Below are 20,098 nucleotides of genomic sequence, written 5' to 3'. Positions count from 1 at the left end.
CAAAAATACTGGAAAATGTCACTGCCAGGCGTTTCTTTTTACCAAAGTGAGCCCTGTTAAACTGATTGTTTAAACTATAAATATCTCTGAAGATCTACTCTTGGTTTTAACCTTCACTTTCACATGTGAAGACTGTTTTTTTTTTTTAAAGACTTTTTTTTTATTAAAAAGGATAAGCCAACATGAAGATCAGAGAGCTGTCTTTGGGAGAAAAGCAAGCCAATTTGAAGCTGAGAAAAGAGGGAAAATCAATCAGAAGCACTGCACAAACATTGGGCACAGCCAATACAACAATTTGGAATGTCCTGAACAAGAAAAAAAACCATCAGTCAGTGACATCACCAACAACCTCCACAGGGCAGGGGTGAAGGGATCACGATCCACCATTTAGAACAGAAATATAGAGGCCAAAACACAAGATGCAAACCCCTCATCAGCAGTAAGGATTGGAAAGCCAGATTGGGAATTCACAAAGAAATGTAGACGTGAGCTACAAAAGTTCTGGAACAAAGATTAACCTCTAGCAGAGTGATGAAAAGGACAAAGTGTGGAGAACGAAAGGGTCTGCTCATGATCCAAAACATACAAGCTCATCTGTGAAACATGGTGGAGGTGGTGTTACTTACTTCAAGACTTCTGTTCCTATACTTTTGCTTGCCTAAAAACTGGGTGGTCTGGTGCAAACGTTTCTATGCTTTATACGGTCGTCTTTTATGAACGTTGTGGTTGGAATGTTTTGCCCACTTGTTTTCCTCTTCGAAGTTTCTTTCAAGAGCAGTCAAAGTTTTCCACGGCAAATCCAAGGTGTAGAAAGCAGTGGTTTTACTACGCGTAATACTCAAAATGAAAATGAAAGTGGAACTTATACGAGTTGCAGTTACAGTTACAGGTTACTCACCCTCGAGCAATTGCGTAAGACTTAAGCAGTCTTACCAAAAACAGTCAATCGAAAGCAACCCGGATTGCGCTTGAGGTGGGAGCTCGAGCGTTCAGAGTAAACGAGACCACTCTCGAGCCATCGAGCTGAAACGGTCTACTCTTAGAGATCAAAGTGAAAGCCGCCACTCTCGGGTGATTAGACTGGAGGCAGCCACTCTCGAGCGATCAAACTGAAAATATCTACTTTTAAATGATCAATATAAAAACAGCCACTTTTGAGCGATCAAACAATGGGCAATGTCTGACTGAGAGATCAGACTGGAACTTACTGGTGCAAAGTCTCCATTCCTTCCTGATGTGAGGACGGAGAAATCCACGTCGGGGAACGAGCTGAACTCGTCCAAAGATGAGGGGTTGACCTGGAACTGCCTGAAAGAGCAGCAAATTTCACACATTAAATCAAAACAAAAGAACCTATCTGCTGAGCTTATTTATATTTTGTACTGTGTGTGTCCTATTAATCGATTTAACCTCATTATTGTCCACAAACATTATTTTAAGAGAGCATGTAATCATCACCAGTCATAACGAGCCAATCAGAACGGGTCAGGACTGGCTTAAATGAAACGAGCCTCACAAATGAGATGAACAGGCCATCAAAGAAAGGCAGACAATTGCTTTGCTGCGGTGGCAAGAGTTTCACGGAGACATGCCTGTTAACAGCACAGGGAAGAAACTATGTAGCTGAGTAAACAATTACATGCTTAATTCTTATGAGCCCATGCAAAAAGGAGATAAGTCCCAGAAATGTCTCAAAAGAAAACCGGGCAGCTATCTACTGCACTCATGAACAAAAGATCCTATCAGACGGAGGTGTGCAATTATATACGTGTCTGAGCATGCTCGGTAGCCAAGGCTGAACTCCACAAACTGCATTGTTATACCACAAGAACTCATTATGAAGAACATAGACGGAGCTTAATTTTTAGGAATTATATGAAGTCCTCAAGCAACTAGAACAAAAAAAAAAAATGTGTTCATGGCAAACTTTTATTCTTTTATCTTTTACCATCTTTATTTTCTGTCTCTGGCCGGCCAGCCAGCCTGCCTGGAAAACATTTATCACCTTACATCTGTTTCTGGATCTGAGTGCGAGAGAGAAAATGTTCAGTCGCTCACCTCCCAGATTGTTGCATAGGATAGCTGTACTGGTTGTACTGAGTCTGCTGGGGAAATGGCCACGGGTTAGAGGAAAACAGCTGACTCTGGAGGCGAAAAGGAAACAAACATCACATTTTTCACAGGACACAGTAAGGGAATTGAGGAAAAACAACAATAACACCTCATGTGGCGCAAAAGTTGGAAAGTTGTTCCATTTCAGAAAACTACAAACCCTGTAGTACAAAACCCTGACTGAACAATGCGTCAAAAACACCTACCGAGTCCCAGATCGATGTACATTTACGCTTTAAGCGTGTGAGACAGGCACTTGGTGTACCAAATAACCATGCACACACAGCACAAAGTGCACTGAAGTGGCTCTTAAGCGTTTTTATCGGAGTAGTGTGTTGATGGCCCATTCAGAAGAAACTGCAGTGCTTTCTGTAGAAGTTTAAACTGAATGGAGTTAGAAAGTTTAAGAGGGGGAAATAAAATATCAGAGAGGAACCGAGAAACCATGAGGGCCAGATAAAAGGAAGACGGTCATAACAGACTCATCAGCCACATTTCTTTTGTAACAAGTCCAAAACTATGTTTCCTGCACACAACGACCGGCAATGTGCTGGAGCTCATAATGGTGGGATTTCGTATTGCGTCTCTCATGAGCAACTTCAGGTTAATTGCCTTGTTCATGAGCAGAGCACAACACCAACAACAAGCCAGAGGAGGAACAAGACCGCTGTCCCTGATTCTCCAACTCCTTCATGTTCCTGATGGCTATGCGTTAAGTAAGGAATAAAAATATAACAAGGCATTCTGTTACAGGAAAATCATCAACGACGTGCTGTGATCCTACAGTGTGTTAATCCCCTTATTCCACAGCAAGTTCATAAGAATTACAATAGAATTTCTTAGGGGGGGGAAAACACAATACATCATACTTTTTAACCTTTTATAGTTACGTCAATCTTATGGAACATCTGCAAAGTTAGTTCCTGTTATCAGTTACGTTATAGGAGTTATAAACCGTTCTCTGGTTTAAGAACTTTCCCATGTTGAAACAGTTTTATCTCTGATAGTTACTTCTCCTTATAGAAGACATCTCCAGATCGACAATTACATGCGTTTTTAAATCTGCTTACATAGAGCGTCTGACACACAAGTCCCTGTAAACGCTGAAGGTTTCACGTTCGTTTAAAGGAATATTCCAGCATTTTTTTTTCTCCCAAGCAAACTCGTATTGGAGATTATCAAAGACAAAAAACTTTGACATGTTTTTTCCTTTTGTGATTAAAGAATAGAAACCCCATGAACCAAAACCCACTCAAAGTGTGATGTACAGAAGTTGTCTAAGGGCAGTTATTGGGTCATTTATGACTTTCCTTTCTATTCTACGTACAAGGTTATTCACAAAGTGCAATGCTACAAATGCAGTGGGAAAATGTTCTTTTTAGCAGGCATGGATTAGTCCTAGACTGCTAGCACTTAATTATTTAATACAAACCTACAGCACTGGGAACAGCAAATAACCAAACCTTGGTTACAACTCCCTAAAAGCTCAATAAAGTTAAGAACAGTGTGTGTTTAATGTCGTCTCGCACTGCTGCTCGACATTATAAGCAGAACCGTACACCTGAGCATGGTTTTGATCGGAAGTGAAACGGAATGATGTCTGGTGAAGACGTAAACAGGGAATATGGTTCGCTGGTACCTCGATGGCATTGGGGAGTGGAGGACCGGGCGCACTGTATTTAGGGCTCTCCAGCTGAGGGCCCTCCGGGTGCAGGAAGTCCTCGGTGTCCATGGCGACAGATGTGGGGAGAACGGGCATCAGGCTCTACGCAGCACCACAGGGACCGAGCTGGCCAGTGTGCCCAATGGAGCGATGCATTTCATCATATTCCAGCCATCTCTAAGGAGAAAGAGAGAGAAAAAGACAGACATGTTACAAGTGGAAACAGTTTACAAGACAATATATAGGTTATAAAATTGATGCGAGAGCAAACGGTGAGAACACGATGTGTGAAAGTATATCAAGTAAAAGAAAAATGTGGATTTTTTTTTTCTTATTTGCTATTGTGGTTTTTTTTGTTTGTTTGTAATTTGGTTTTAGACTTTTGGGCTTCCTAAGCCTTGACAAATGTGACAGGGACAGATGTTCACCAGGAAATCCACAACATTATGTCAACAATGTATAACTGATATTAACTGACAGGGTTTAAATGGCTAAGAGCATAGAGGAGGGGTCAAAAAAAAAGGCTAAACCTTTAATGGAAATAAATATTTTCGACGTCCATAAATACAGGTTTGCTTGGCTTAACTGCAAAGTTAAGGCATGTCAAACTAAAGAGATATGAGGCTGTGCGAGGAACATATTTTACGAAAACCTACTGCTAGTCAGCGCAACAAGCTAACTTATCCTGTCCAATCCTTAACGAAATGTTACCACAGTTAACTTTACTAGCTATATAAATACCAGTTTAAACGACTGTTGTTGTTTGGTTTTTTTTTAATAATTAAAAACTCCCTAAATGATAGCGTTCAAACCAGCTTGGTTTCACGCGTTATACCAGCTATCCCGTTTTATTCCGAATTTATTAACAAGGCCAAACCCCTATTGTTTGACCAGCTAGCTGGCTGCCACTAGCAAACTCGTTAGCCTGCTTGCTAACTAAGCTAACGATATGCGCTCGAGCGTTTATTGGCGACATTTTTTTTTCCTCTCTCGGACGTAAGAGTATACTTACCGGATACAATTAAAACTCATTTCCCCACGGTTACCCCTACCTCGACGAGCGACAGTCCCTCAAAATTATTTTGGACCCTGTCAGATTCCGTATTTAATCCATATTTCTTTCGGCACGGTTATTTATCTCACTTCCTGGTCAGCGTCGCCATCTTAATTTTAGGAAGAGTGGGGGGAATCTTCCGCTGTCCTCCGTGACGTCACACCGTTCGCCAGCTGTGTCTGTCCAGCTCAGTGTAGAAAGTTCAGCTCTGTATCTATCTATCTATCTGACACAAACAAACAAACAAACAAACAAATAATTGACATAATAAATACATTTCATAAACACCTTCATGTACACGTCTTCACCGAAATGTGTGATTATGTGTCATGCAAAACAGCTCCATACTTCTCCAGTAGCATACACTGCCATACTATTATTATGTATTATTATGTGTATTAAATTATATATCTATACACTATTCAAATTTATTGTTATTTGAAATGGTGAAGCTTTGTCTATTGGTATGTTTTTATTGAACTGTTTTTGTATACACTATAACAATATTATATTTCCAATTAGTCCAATGTAAACTTGTGCATATGCCTTTCTAGCAGTTTATATCTATATCTTCCTTTGGATGAACTTCAGTGAGCTAATTCATGATGAGACAAACAGCTGTTATTTACCTGTGCATAATCACTACCACCACTAAGATAATGCATCAATAATTGATAAGTAATAAATGAATATATGAATATATATATATATATATATATATATATATATATATATATATATATATATATATATATATATATATATGTGTGTGTGTGTGTGTGTGTGTGTGTGTGTGTGTACATACATATGTATATGTGTGTGTGTGTGTGTGTGTGTGTGTGTATATATATATATATATATATATATATATATATATATATATATATATATATATAACATACCAATGCACTAAGGAGTTATTGAATGAGTGAGTGAATGAATGAATGAATCGATAAAATAAAAGGACACACCAAAATGAAATAGAACGACAACAACTTTATAAAAGAAAAGCAAGGCAATATGACAAGTGAGAGAATTCAAAAGCTGTTCAGACGATACAATAGAGACTGAAGGAAGATATCAAGGCGTTAAAGAATATCTATATCATGCTCAAAAATGAGATACAATATTCTGGACTGTTATTGTGCTTTGTATTTATTATTTATCATTTAGTATTTATTATTCATTTATTATTCATTATCATTGTCTGTGTGTTTCTCTGTGTGTCCAACCTGTGTCTGTGTGGGGTTCCTCCTGATTCTTTAGTTTCCTCCCACCTCCCATGCCGATCAGTGGATTGCCCATAGGTATAAATGTGTATGGTGCCCTGCAATCGGCTGGAATCCCATCCCGTTCCCCGCATAGGCTCCGGATCCGCCTCGGATAAAGGGGTTATTGTGACTGAATTAACAAATGAATGAATAACTGTCTTGTTATATAAATAATTAAATAAATAAATTCAGGCCTTTGTGCAATCAAATGTACCTGGCAAATAAAAGGCATCAGCGGCAGTCTACTGACACAGCAAGTACATCACTGACATAATGCTATTGTCAGCATGCTTTCAGTGGTGCTGATTAAATATTTACATTTTATTTTGATTTATAAGCTTATCTATCAGTATGTAGCACCATCAGCCTTTTTTTACATGGTCTATGGGAAACCACTCGCTTCCTGAGGTTTGTCCTTCTTAGGCTTTCTTACTCCCCCTTATGGAAATGAAAGGTAAACACTCCACTTTATTATCTATACCACGTACTGACTGCTCTTCCTCAGGTCATGGACTTTGACACAGAACTCTATATTACCCTCAACTGCAGCCTGTTTGAAATCAGTGTGCTGGCAGTGAGACACAGCTGCATTTCTTCTCCTGATATTGCCTTTAGGAACGGCCTGCATGAATTTCATTTAAAAACATTTCCGTTTATCTCTCACACACTCACTTCATTTCAGTAGTTTTTATTCTTCTACTGGAGAGAGGATGGCTTTTCCAAAGGAGTTCCTTACGTTTATTTTGTCTCTGATGGCACCGCTTGTACTTTATACAGCAAACCACATTTCTGCTTTGCAAACGTAAGTAAAGGTCTTTAAAACATCTGTGTAATGCATTGAATTCTCAAATCTGATTGGTCAGAAGGTGTTGATTCATTTTTTATGAATGAACAGCAGGTCTGACTGTAGTTGCATTAAAGTATACCCGCGAGGTTTACTTTAATGCAATACGTTATCGTTTCTATAGTAACGATAACACAGGGACTTGTCTATCTGGGGCACTACATGGCATAATGTATAATCGTTGATTATGGTCACGTTTCCGGTAAGGAGAAGTTTATTTAATTGTTATGGACGAGTCTCCAGTGTCATTGCTTTGTAATACTTTTTTTGCCACTGGAAACTTTTTGGGAGAATACTGGTGATATGATGTGATATGACTGTGTCAAAGCCTGTTTTTTTTTTATTTCTTTGTATATATTGATTGGTATGTACTGCTATAACTGTTCTGAAAGTAGTCATTCACTGTCACTTGAATTAAATGGGTTTAAATTAGTGCCAATCACACCAGTGGCTTTCTTGTAGGCCGTTTTTCAAGTCCTTAATCTAAAGCCTGATAATATTAAAACACAAAAATGATGTCACTTGAAACACAACTGCGATATTAATCAAAATGGGAAAAGTTGAGAATGTACAAATGCAACTGGTTTGTGGGTTATGCGGTTTGTTCTGATTTGGAAAGTTTATGGATAATAATCCCAGTGGACGCAATAAATATGATGAAACGTACTGCATTTGCTTGATTAATGAATCTGTGCTGCAATCATAAAGTTATTCTTTATGGCTCCCTGGAAACTCTGTGTTAGATCTACAGTTACACATTTCTGGTCTGGACGTTAACTTTAACTGTAGTCTTTGTTTTCCTTTAGGCCACTGGTTATACTGGGAGTTGAAGTAGCTATTCTTGCTGCAGTTTTCTTCCTGGCATATCTGTGTGTTCGAAAAGATAAATCTGTGGACTTCCTGTTTTTTGGTAAGAATTGACAGAATTGGCAGAATTGTTAGGTAAACAGTTTACATTATATTTCTTCTTAGATAATACCACAGGGCTTTTTCTTTTCCAATGTATGGTGGATGTTTGCATGTTAAAAGCCAGACAAAGAGGTATAAGCCTATCCTTAATCCTTGAGCATGCTACAGAGGAGAAAACTCACCTCTGAAACAACACAGCAATCAATCAGCAGCTGGGCCTCACAGCTCCCTTGGGTTTTCTCCTCCCTCGCTCTGTTTTCCTGTCAGTCCTAATTTTCACCCCGATGCCTCCACCCTTACCCTGCTGCTAGGTCTGATGTGACTATTCTTAAACATCAGGTGATGGCCTTTTCGGCACTGTGGGTGTGCGCCAAAGGAAAGGGAGGTCTGTTTGTCAGTGATAGAGACCTAGCTTTACCTACATAGCCATGGGCCATCATAAACTCACAGTCTGGGAGAAATCAATAGCTGGAGTGGAAAGGAATGTGAAAGAGTGATAGAGAGAACAGTGTAGAGGGTTGATTGAGAGGGAGTCAAAAAAAGAAACACAGAGCCAGGAGGCTAACTGTGATCATTTTGTCTGCTGTGTTTTGTCTTTGTTTCAGTATTCGTTGTATTTTCTTTCACCTCCATCGCTGACCTTACGTGTGCTCTTGAGCTGGATGGATATATCAAAGGCTTTATGGATTTCTACATTAACAAGGTTAATGTAAAATACACACACACACACACACACACACACACACACACACACACACACACACACACACACACACAATCTTAAGAATTTGAAACAAAACACAATTCAAACACACTCTTTTTCTGGTACAGGGTGAACCCTATTTGAACACGGCCCATTGCATAATGAAGAACTACTGGAATGGAGGGGTGCACTTTGTTTTGCTGCTCGTCATAATCCACCGCATGTGGAAAGGGTTAATACTGCACCTTTATTTAAAATATTTCATTTCAAGCTGTCATGAATGTTTTAAATATATGCTATGAAAGCACTGCATACGGTATTTTCATTGAAATGGTTAGCATGTCTTTGACTCCAACATGCAAGAAAAGTTACTCTCACTTTCTCTACAGCAAGCCATATCGCAGTTTAGCTCTGCTTTGGGCCGGTTCCATGGTAGCCACTCAGATCGTCTTTATTCCAAGCATTGTTATAGGTGAGACAAATGAGCTCTTTCTGATCCATAGTGGCATTGCTGCTTAATTTCATTGAAACCACAGACTTGAAACACTTAAATGAATGCAGCTGCCATTAAGTGTGTGTGTGAGTGTGTGTGGGTGTGTGTGTGTTTAATAGTTTGCTCCACATCATTCTTATGATGCCATTTTAGGATCTAAAATGTATTGGTAAAAAATATCTACAATCGATTAAATTATTTTTCCACAGGTAAACACGCTAAGAACATCTATCCAGCCTTTTGGCTCAGCCTCTTTTTCCTGATCCTGCCCATATGGACAGCAGTGAAGCTTTTCCTTAGGCCGAGAGAGCTGCCAATTATTCCAGCAGACAAGGTGATTTATGCAAATCAAATAATGTGTACTGTATAGTGTATATTGTATACTGTATACAGTATAGTGTGTATAGTGTCTATTGTATACTATACCTTACAGCATATACTGTATACTGTTTAGATTACTGTATATACTGTATAGTATATAGTGTATAGAGTATAGTTTGTGGTGTATAGTATACAGTGCATACTGTGTAATGTATAGTATATAGTGTATACTGTCTAGTGTGTAGTGTATACTGTATAGCGTATAGTGTGTAGTGCATAGTATATACTGTATAGCATATAGTGTATAGTACATAGTGTATACTGTATAGCATGTAGTGTGTAGTGTATAGTATATAGTGTGCAGTGTATAGTATATAGTGTATACTGTATAGAGAATAGAGTGCAGTGTATAGTATATAGTGTATAGAGTGCAGTGTATAGTATATAGTGTATACTGTATAGTGTATACTGTATAGAGTGCAGTGTATAGTATATAGTGTATACTGTATAGTATATACTGTATAGTATTTAGTGGATAGAGTATAGTCTGTGGTGTATAGTATACAGTGCATAGTGTATACTATATAATGTATAGTCTATACTGTATAGCTTAGATTGTATAGCGTATACATTGCATAGTGTATAGAGTATAGTATGTAGTGTATAGAGTATAGTGTGTGGTGTATAGTATATAGTATATACTGTATAGCACATAGTGTGTACTGTATAGTGTTTAGTGTATAGTGTATATAGTGTATACTGTATAGTATATTGTGTATAGGGTATAGTGTGTGGTGTACAGTTTATAGTGTATACTGTATAGCATATAGTGTATAGTATATAATGTATAGGGAGCATGTGTGTTTAAAGGTGTTCGTATGTTTCTGTAGATTGCAGAAGAGCAAAAGAAAAGACTTTTGTCTCGCCCCAAAGACCTCCTGCTCACACTCATTGTGCTTGGAGCCATGGCCTTCACTGCATTCAGAGGATTTGTGCGTATTTTTCTCGTTTTTTTCTTCCTTCTTTCCTTCCGTCCTTCATTTCTTTCTCTCGATCTTTCTTCCTTTCTTGTTTTGGACAAGGAAGCCATTATCATCTATATTTTAGTCAGACGCTCTTATTATTGAATCTGTTTTGGCTTTAGGGTTAAATATGCCTTTAATGCCTTCATTAAGTGAAGCTGTAGCTGATCCGGTGTTGTGGAATGTCCTACAGGTTGTTCTCGAGTGCACGCTGGATGTGTGTTTCACCTACATTTACCAGTATGAGCCCTACATGAAGGACAGTGTGGCCTTCCCTAAGGTCATGGTATGTGCTTGTCAACATTTTGATATTTATTATAGGATATTTATTAATGAGCCGATTTACATTTACTTCTACAGCATTTGTTAGACGCCATTCTCTAGAGTACATTGTAATCTCCTTCAAAAACATTTTCTCATAATAGGTCAGGATCTAAGAGGACTACTGCTGAAGCTAAAGCCCTGTTTGCTCAACATTTTAGACCATTCAAAACACAACTGTTGGCTGTATTTCAGCCAACAAGAAGCTGTTTTAGATGAATGTGAATGTTCTGTCCCATCGTAGATGTTGGTGTTCCTCTTCTATGCTTTGCCCCTGCTGACGCTGTTAGTCTATGGGCTGACTGTTCCGGGATGCACTTGGATGATGGACTGGACTTTGTTCCTCGCAGGAGCTATAGCTCAGGTAAATAAGTGTCATGTGTTTTGATGCTCATCCATGCCAGCCGCTATTAATAATAACATTAATGTAATAATAATGGCTTAAGCATTGGCTATGTTTTTTGCCAATTCCACATCCGTGCACAGAAGTTTAAGAGATTTGCACTGAACGGTGGGAAGCATGGCTTCCTTCTCTCCCCTGTCTATCAGATCATCTGTTAGTTTACAGATACAAAATAGGGATTCGTTATCGCTCTCCACCGAGTGTATTCAACTGCACTATAATATTACCTGAGCAGCAAGTTTGAAAAGGTGTGATGTCTGGCATCACTCACTGGCAACTGTTATGTGATAGAGGTAGGAATTGGGTGAACACTGCTTTTTAAAAACGTACATCTTGGAGATAAAGGCAGAGTAAAGCATGAGCAAATAAACGATTTTTGATTTTTAACTGGCGGTATTCCCAAAAGCCCATGTGCTGTGATACCAGATGTGCTAAAAGATAACTAAAATATTAAAACCAAGCTTGTTTAATATTCAGTATATCTGCGAATACAATGATTAAATGTGTCACGTTTCGGTCTGCCCCTGCAGATGCAGTGGACGTACATCGGTGCGTCCGTGCACTCGCGGACACCCTTCACCTATCGCATCCCTAAAGAGGAGTGGAGGCTAGTCATGAGCCTCAACCTTGTGTATTTGGCTGTGCCTGTCCTGCTGGCTGCACGCTGCTACATAGACCCAGCCTTCTTCATGAAGCCGGTGCCTCCGGGACAAGCAGACGACGACAAAAAGCACAAGTAGATGCATAAAACCCGAGCGAAGCAACGGTCTTACGAATCTACAAACTTAAACACGTATGTGAGACGGGAAATGAGACTCCTGATTGTGTCTGGAATCTGAAGCTTCCAATGGTGGACTTCAACTCTTCTCCATTCCTGAATGACCCTTGTCTCTGCTGTGTGGATTAAAATCAGCTCCACTGTTCTCGAGCTTATCTCTACTCGAAGAATTAGTCATTTGATGCAATCCAGACAGCAACTCTGGACTCTGACACATACGTTTCTGCCAACGCAACACAGAGTGTGGAATTACTTCATACTGTGAGTCTTTCAGGCGTGATTTCAAAGCAGTGTTTATCTGCAAAGGAATCTGCAAAGATCTCATGCTTAAATCCTCCGTTCCTAATGAGCCATTGTGATGAACAAGAATGTAATTGTCTTCTCTCAAAGTGTTTTGTTATCTCTAGACAGTTTTCTTTCTAATTATCTTTGTTAGGATTTTTTTTTTTAATCACGGTTGCTTGTTTTTGTTTTGGAGGATTTATATGAGGATGAAACTGATCTTTAGTAATAAAAAAAAAAAAAGAAAGAAGAAACAAATCAGAACCTTTTTAAAAAAAAAAAAAAAAAAAAAAAAAGCACACTAGCAGCTGTTATTGAGCGCATGTTGCCTGATATGAATCTAAAGTCTTGTGAAATGCACTGTTTATTATACTCAGGGACGCAGGAAGGGAGGTGCAGGTTGCAAAAGACACTGTAATATGTATGAGGTTTTATTGATTAGATTTACTTTACATGTATGCGAGCTCATTTTGCTCATCCGGCCAAACCCATGCCTCTTGGCACTACGCTTTATAAATGACATCATGCAAGCCGTAGAGTTTCAGTTATCCTTCAGTACACCTGCCCTAGTGAACTCTGACCCCACTGTTTCACAAAGATAATGGGGAATGACTAAGGGTTTTCGCAACAAAGCTTTTAATCGGAAACCGTTAAACCGTTACGGTTCTCCGTTTGTGACCTTCGGCAAACATAGTGACTAATAGTGAACGCTTTATTTTAAGGAACACATATAACCGCTTAATGACGGTCATTGTTATTTGTTTAATAAAGCTCAAATTGGGCACTTGTTACATAACTAGACATCTGTTATGTAGAAATGAGGACTAATTGCATTATTAGTTGTAATCATTCTCAATAAACATATTAAAACCTTGTTATATACAGTAGACTGTTGTGCATAAGATAACCTAAATGTCCATTTAATGAACAGTTAATGACAGGGTTACTAGGGTCACAGTCGTCAGCCCATCCCCCCCCCTCGATACTCTGCAACTGCCAGTATTTTATTTTATAACAAATACTCAAAAATCTAATACATTTCTGCAAACAAAGGCAAAGTGTACGAGTGCAGACGGTGTGAATATTTTGTAAAGGGAAAGGGGCTCTGGTTGCGGCTCAGGTGGTAGAGCGGGTTGTCCATTAATCGTAGGGTTGGCTGTTCGATTCCCGGCCGGTGTGACTCCACGTGCCGAAGTGTTCTTGGGCGAGACGCTGAACCCTAAGTTGCTCCCGATGCTAGCGCCTGCTAAGGTTATAAGCGCTATATAAGTGCAGACCATTTACCATTATTATGGAGTGGATAATATATATCTATATATCAGAAATTCCTGCGCACCATGGTTACTTTGTTTTTCATGCAAAGACTGTGAAAAAGAAAAAAAAACTTCTTTTCCAGTGCCAGGAATTTTGGGCTAGTTTCAGGAGTTTTGTATGGTTTTGTTGGCTGGAAATGTTGCTGAAAACATGAAACGATGACACTCTCTTATGTGTGTCTTGCACATGGCGATGGGGAACAACTGAACAACTTTTGAACAACTGTATGTCTAAATCCGCTCAAGACGAGCTGCTAGACTGTATCATGGATGAGTGTATGTTGTCATCTCTCAACTGCCTATTACTGGTTTACTCTAACAATGCACTAGGCTATAGTTTAACCCAACTCTCATATCTTTCTTGCCTTCATTTTTGTTTCAGTCTATATATTTATTATTGTTGTCCTGCCCCAATAAAATCAATGGTCATGTGCCACTGCTGGAATACATCTTGTTCTGAATAAATACATAGTAAATAAACCTTTAATGTGGGGGTTATTTATTGAGCAAAAAAAAAAAAAACCCAAAACCTTTAACCTTAATTAACCCCTTATATGTATTCCTTAGAATAGTATGAACGCAGAGATGATCTATTAAGAGTTTTGTATAATGTCATAATTAAACAAGTGTTGATTTCAACAACCCCTAAGAAAGCATATTTTATTATTATGAATACTCCAGTCAGATTTGCTTGAATTGGAGGACAACCCCAGTCATTCAGCAATAAGATGTGTTTCAGATCGCTTCATTACAATATCAAAAGCCACATATTTGCTGAGTTACAGTAAAAGAAAGAAAAATTGCCCCCCCCCCTTTGTATTATCAAAGTGGCACCCTATGGTGTGGGAGGTTACTTTGGCAACACAGGCTGAGATGTAATTGGCCAAGGTAGACTGGATTAACAAGAGCATGCTAATTAGTAAAGCGGTGTCCCAGATTAAGATTCTGTGTCAAATTTTTCTCACAGTTGTGTTTAAAAATGTAGTTATGGGGATTAGTGTGTCCCTTTTTCTTGAGTACCCTTCCTGCACCCCTATTACAATAATAATCATCATCATCATCATCATCATCATCATCATCAATCATCAGCATCTTTTTTCTTTATACTTTTTTCCTTATAGATTTCTTGTATAAAATATATAAAATGATAATATAATAAAATCAAATATTTAATAAAATAAGTATAAACAGAAAGATTTCAGCATCATGGGCAGGACATTTTAGTCAAAAAATCATGGAACTTAATAGTCAGCTGATGTAGCTTGAAAAAAGACTAGAATAAAGTGCTCATTTCCTGGTAAGGACACAAGCTGCTGCATTCTGAACAAGCTGAGAATTAGAGAGGCAACAGGGCAGCCAGCCAGCAACACATTACAATAGTCCAATCGAGACGTTGTGAAAGCCTGCAATATTTTCTCAGCGTCATGTAGGTTAGCATATTCCTTATTTTGGCTTTGTTTGTCTCAGATGAGTCGTTTCTTGAGATGAGTTTTAGACGTAGAGGTGTGGGGAAACACTAAAACGTGGAATCTGAAATCACGTCTCAGCCCAAATTATGCCAGTGATATACTGCTTTTAGTATGGGACAACACTGTATAAGCCCTGTCCATCTATATGTGGGCGCGATTCCAGATCTTTCTGTTGCTGAGGATAATAACATCTAGAGCCATGTCATTATTTCTGCTGCTCCTTTTTCCACATTACTTTGTGTCCGTCTGCAAAAGTGACTATATTTAAAGATAATAGGCTGAGCTCTCACTGAGAAAGTCAAATGTCTTTTCTTTTAAAGTACAGCCATGTGATGAAAAGAAGTGACATAATGAAATGATTCAAAGCCAGGCTTCAAACCCAGGCAAAGAATTAAGCCAGAGAACATTTTGTACCAGCCAGGCCACCACTATTAAAAAAAAAGACCCTTAAATAGCTCCTAGCTGGCCTGTTAATGAGAAACGCTATAAAATAGCTTTATATGATAATAATCCTGAGTCAGAATAATTTACAAAAGATTGTAGCACTAAAAGGGATTAGTACAGAGGACTTGCATGTCATTAAGACCAAATCACACACATGATGTGGGTAATACATGTAATGAAAACTAACTTTTGAGGGAGGCATGAGGGAGTCCAGGAAGCAGATAAAAATGCATAACTGAAGTTTACATGAAAAGATATAATCAAATATTTACCAATATGTGAGGGGGGTACTCACTTTTGTGAGATACTGTGTGTGTGTGTATATATATATATATATATATATATATATATATATATATATATATATATATATATGGTTTGATATATATGTATATGATATAGGGTATACCTTATATAAGAACAATATGTAATTAGAGATTATGCAACCATAATAAGAGAAAGTAAGACAGAAATTTGCATTACATGATGAGCAGAATAATTAAGGCAATGGAAAACAGGAGAACACAAGTTGAAAATTAATAAATTTGGACCAAAAGAAAGGTTAACTGTATAAGTATCTTAGGCAGAGAGACACAAGGAAGCTATTGCATGTACTGTATAATCACTGTGTGTAGTGAGATGAGTTTTGTTGTGTCTCGATGTGCTGTGACTAAAATACTCTTCCCCTACAATGCCACAGCTGGAGTGGTGAATGTGAAAATTGCCTTTTCAAGCCACTGAAAAATTGTGTGTTCTCCTGAGCAGCAAATGAAATAAAGGCAACAAAGGGGCTGGCGACTTGAGTAAACTCAACACCATTAAATCACAAAAGGCTTTCAATTCAGTCTCATTTATCTGTGGCTGGAGGGGTTCGAGATGAATGGTTCCCTCTCAGCCGAGGGGAAAAGACGTAGAAATTGGACTGAGATACGGCAGGACGACTGCAGGACAGAAGGTCATGACACTCTCAGAGCTGTATGGGAGATTAGGCCTGATGGCAGTCTGTAAAACTCTCTGTTGCTGTGAGAAATATTCTTTGGCTTCAGGGTCAGAAGTAAATGATATTATTGCAGGGAAGTCCTGGTGCACAGGGTTTGACTTAAAACCTCATCTTATACACTCCATGGAGCTGAAAAGGTTTTCTGGAGCCAATGGATAGGCTAATAGAGCACAGTGTGTTAAAATAACGTGGAAAATATAACTCCATGGGACAGGACTCCATGACAGAATCCCATCATAACATCCAATTCACAGAGTCACAAGTGAAAAAAAGCGGAAGCGCATTTCAGCATGTTTTGCCCTGAAACTGTGCATGCCTGACCAATGTGTGATCATGTGATGAGATAAGACCACATGCTATCCTGTGGATGTGAAAAACTAACATGGGAGGACAAAGTACTGACCAAATATGCTTAAGTGAAAGTTCAGATAATGTGTCAAACTCCAAAAAAACAAAAACAAAAAAAATACACTTGAGTTTCAGTCAAAATGTAAAGTAATTACATATTAAAAAGTCAAAAGTAAATGTTTTTAATTGATGAAATTAAGTAATGTCATGTTTTTAAGGGAAAAGTAACTTATTACACATCTAAATCTGTTCGAATATGTGTTTAGTTTTAAAGCAACTACACTGTTTTGCCCGAAAACATCATTCAGTCCTTGTAAGTGCTTTGGACTAAGGCGACATAGTTTACTACTGAATTAATCACAAGAAAAACATCTTGTAAATAACCGATATTTACCATTAGCTTGAATTTGACTTGCTGCCTAGCCTATTTGTAGCATATATTAAATATGTACTATATATATGATGCGTAGACCAGATATCAGAAGACTAAAGGGTACATAGGAGGTAGTGGATTGAAACAATAATAGTGACAGCACACCTGATAAGGTAAATATAGAATGATTTATATACAATTTAGAGTGAGTGAAATTAAACATGTACAATACATATATAATACCCTAGGGCAGGGGTTCCCACACTTTTCCAGGGCAAGGCCCCCCAAATGGTGTTAAAATTTGACCGAGGCCCCCCTTTTGTAAGATGTCTTTAAAACACATTAAAAAAGGCCCCCCTTTTGCAAGATGTCTTTAAAACACATTTTTTTTTATTAATAATTACATCTTTACATTACATTAGGAATTGATCGTGTGTGTGTGTTTGTGTGTGTGGTTGTCTGAGAGTGAGAAAGAGAAAACATACATTTATTTATTTTTCACACCAAATAGTTGAGGCCCCCCAGGTGCCCCCTGGTGGCCCCCAAGGGGGCCGCAGCCCCCACTTTGAAAACCACTGCCCTAGGGTGCACCCTCTAAGTTAAGTCTAAGATAAAATATATACATACACGGAATACAACAAAACTTAAATCAAATAAAATCACATCCAGAATTAAAATGTCTTTTTCAATGTCTCTGCAATTTCTTTTACTCTCTAGAGTATTTTCAGTTGTAGTCCTTTGCAGAAAAACCAAAATATTATACAATAAAAAATACCGTCCTTCAAGACACAGTGGTTCTACTTGGGTGGCTCGCCATCAAACTGTTGAAAACTTTTTGTAAACTTCTTCCCATCGAATCAAAAAAACCTGACCGGTATAAACAATGTTAGTATAAAACAAAATGAAATCTATGTACAAAACCTATACATATTAAACACCACGGTTTAAGTATTTTAAATGATAAATTACAGCCAGTATCCTTTTTATACAATTAAAATAAAATACCTTTTGTATTGAACATCTGTCTGATTTTTACACAACTCAAACAAAATGGAGCAAAAGCTACGTGCATTGAAACACGTTAACTAACACTTGACATAACTGAATATAGCTCACATTTATACAATGCGATTTAACAATTTAATAACTCAGAAGTGATGTGACTCAAAACACTTTTGGAATTAAATTCGAATTGACACATTATTTACATGGCTAAATGAAAGAGAAGAAATATCCAAGTAATGTAACATGCTGCGTCATAGCTGTATTAGCTTAGCATAGCACTCAGCACTTAATTAACTCTAAACTTAACTCACCAAGCTTCACGTTGGATAAAACTACACACTGAAGTTCATCAGCACTCCAGCTAGCAGTAGTACTGTTTTGACCTTCGTTTTCACTCTTTCAAACAGTTAATTATAATATACAATTATAATTTAGCCTTTTTCTATTTTTTCTGTGTCCTTTTCTCTCCTCGCTTTGGCTGTGGGTGCGTCTGCGCAGTAAAAAAAACTCTCCCACTGTCACCTGTCAATCAAGGCGGGATCTACGTGTAGAATGGTGTTAATTGGTCGAAATTATCTACATGAAACATTTTAACTGGTTCATATAACGTACTTGAAAGTATAATGGTTTACATTCTGATTTATTTTTAATTAATCTATATTGTTTCAAATTCAAACAAAACTACAATACACTGTAGTTAAATATGGGCAGTTAATGCCTTTTAAGTAAATAGTCTGCACTTATAAAGCACCTTTTTAACCTTAGCGATTCTACAAAGCACTTTACACTGACTACGTTTACATGGACAGCAGTAATATAATTATTGACCTAAACGCAGCTACTGTTTCTCATTCACCCACGCAACACACACCAATGGTAGCAGAGCTGCCATGCAAGGCGCTAGCTTGCCATTGGGAGCAACTTGGGGTTCAGTGTCTCTCCCAAGGACACTTTGGCATGTGGAGTCAAGGGGAATTGAACCGCCAACCCTACGATTAGTGGACAACCCGTTCTACCACCTGAGCCACATCCACCCAAGCACTCTTCCCCTGAGTCTTTTATATGAGTCTTACTCCAGCATATTGAACATTTTACTGATCTAGGGCCAGGGTAGGCTGAGTAAGGTCACCACAGATGACAGATTGGCATGTATAGTCCTGGATAGTATTTTCTGCACTGATGAACTTGGATTGGATGCTAAACTGAAATGTAAATAAAATGTGTACAATCGTTGGCTAAATGAGAGAAGAAGAGAACTTTAAGATTTGTAATGACTTCTTTGATGGTCTAAATAAAAATGTAAGCAGTAAAAAGTGCTTTTTTCCTTGGAAATTAATAATTAATCAGAATTTAAAGAGAAAATTATACTGGACATCGGAGGAGAAAAGAACAAATCTGATCCGATTCGGTAACAAATCATGCATGACAAATCTCTCCATCCATCTTTTTTTTAAGTTTAAGTATGGTCTGATTAGACCTTAAAGCCGCTAAGGTGATCTGGAGGATATTTTTTAATAAGGAGTAGCCACGAGGTCATATTTGGAGGTGACAAACTAAATATCCTGTAGCCATGGACTATTATATTGTGGCCGTGTGAAGCACAAAGTTGTAGCTACAAATTATGTGACTTGAGAACACAACATAACCCTGTCTCACAGTACACTGGTATTCCATTACGCCAGCGGAATGAAAATTGACTTATTGGACATTTTCAATCAGTATAAACAAATGAAATATTCCTTTATAACTTTATTATTGCTGCAAGTCAGTTGGACGATTAGTCAGGACACTGTTGGGTTTCTGTGTGTAGAGTATCATGACTCTGTGTTTAGCTGCTGGTGACCAGGGTAGTGGGAAAGGGGACGGGTGTGAGCCCCTTGCTGGGCGAACAATTTACACCTTTCCACAATAACATTAGTACAGAGATAAAACACTTTTGTGAAAGTAAAACACTGTATACAACTCCCACA

General features: G+C 38.2%; 2 protein-coding genes and 1 long non-coding RNA gene across 4 annotated transcripts in view; 1 reads left to right on the top strand and 2 right to left on the bottom strand.

Annotated features, from left to right (window-relative positions):
* The window catches only part of sbno2a (strawberry notch homolog 2a), a 30,550-nt gene extending 25,591 nt beyond the window's left edge, over positions 1–4,959 (bottom strand). For both annotated transcript variants that reach the window (XM_017495623.3, XM_047162474.2), the window contains exons 1-4: positions 4,788–4,959; positions 3,752–3,952; positions 2,059–2,144; positions 1,209–1,308 (exon numbers count right to left, since the gene is read on the bottom strand). In XM_017495623.3, the coding sequence (XP_017351112.1) occupies positions 1,209–1,308; positions 2,059–2,144; positions 3,752–3,871 (306 nt within the window). In that variant the 5' untranslated portion in view covers positions 3,872–3,952; positions 4,788–4,959. The remainder of the gene's footprint in view (positions 1–1,208; positions 1,309–2,058; positions 2,145–3,751; positions 3,953–4,787) is intronic.
* Positions 4,960–6,641: 1,682 nt separating this feature from the next.
* tm6sf2a (transmembrane 6 superfamily member 2a) lies at positions 6,642–14,567 on the top strand. The gene is made up of 10 exons (XM_017494994.3): positions 6,642–6,902; positions 7,751–7,854; positions 8,459–8,556; positions 8,685–8,788; positions 8,946–9,028; positions 9,259–9,383; positions 10,261–10,362; positions 10,586–10,678; positions 10,958–11,077; positions 11,647–14,567. The coding sequence occupies exons 1-10, from the start codon at positions 6,811–6,813 to the stop codon at positions 11,854–11,856; spliced, it is 1,131 nt and encodes a 376-aa protein (XP_017350483.1). The 5' UTR covers positions 6,642–6,810; the 3' UTR covers positions 11,857–14,567.
* Positions 14,568–17,292: 2,725 nt separating this feature from the next.
* LOC128628851 (uncharacterized) lies at positions 17,293–19,421 on the bottom strand. The gene is made up of 2 exons (XR_008393095.1): positions 18,440–19,421; positions 17,293–17,990 (listed from the first exon to the last, which is right to left on the bottom strand). It is a non-coding gene; the product is annotated as an uncharacterized LOC128628851 (long non-coding RNA).
* Positions 19,422–20,098: the final 677 nt, after the last annotated feature.

The sequence above is a fragment of the Ictalurus punctatus genome, chromosome 20 (assembly GCF_001660625.3).
Source record: "Ictalurus punctatus breed USDA103 chromosome 20, Coco_2.0, whole genome shotgun sequence".
NCBI classification, from domain to species: Eukaryota; Metazoa; Chordata; class Actinopteri; order Siluriformes; family Ictaluridae; genus Ictalurus; species Ictalurus punctatus.
This window is presented reverse-complemented; position numbering and strand designations above follow the sequence as displayed.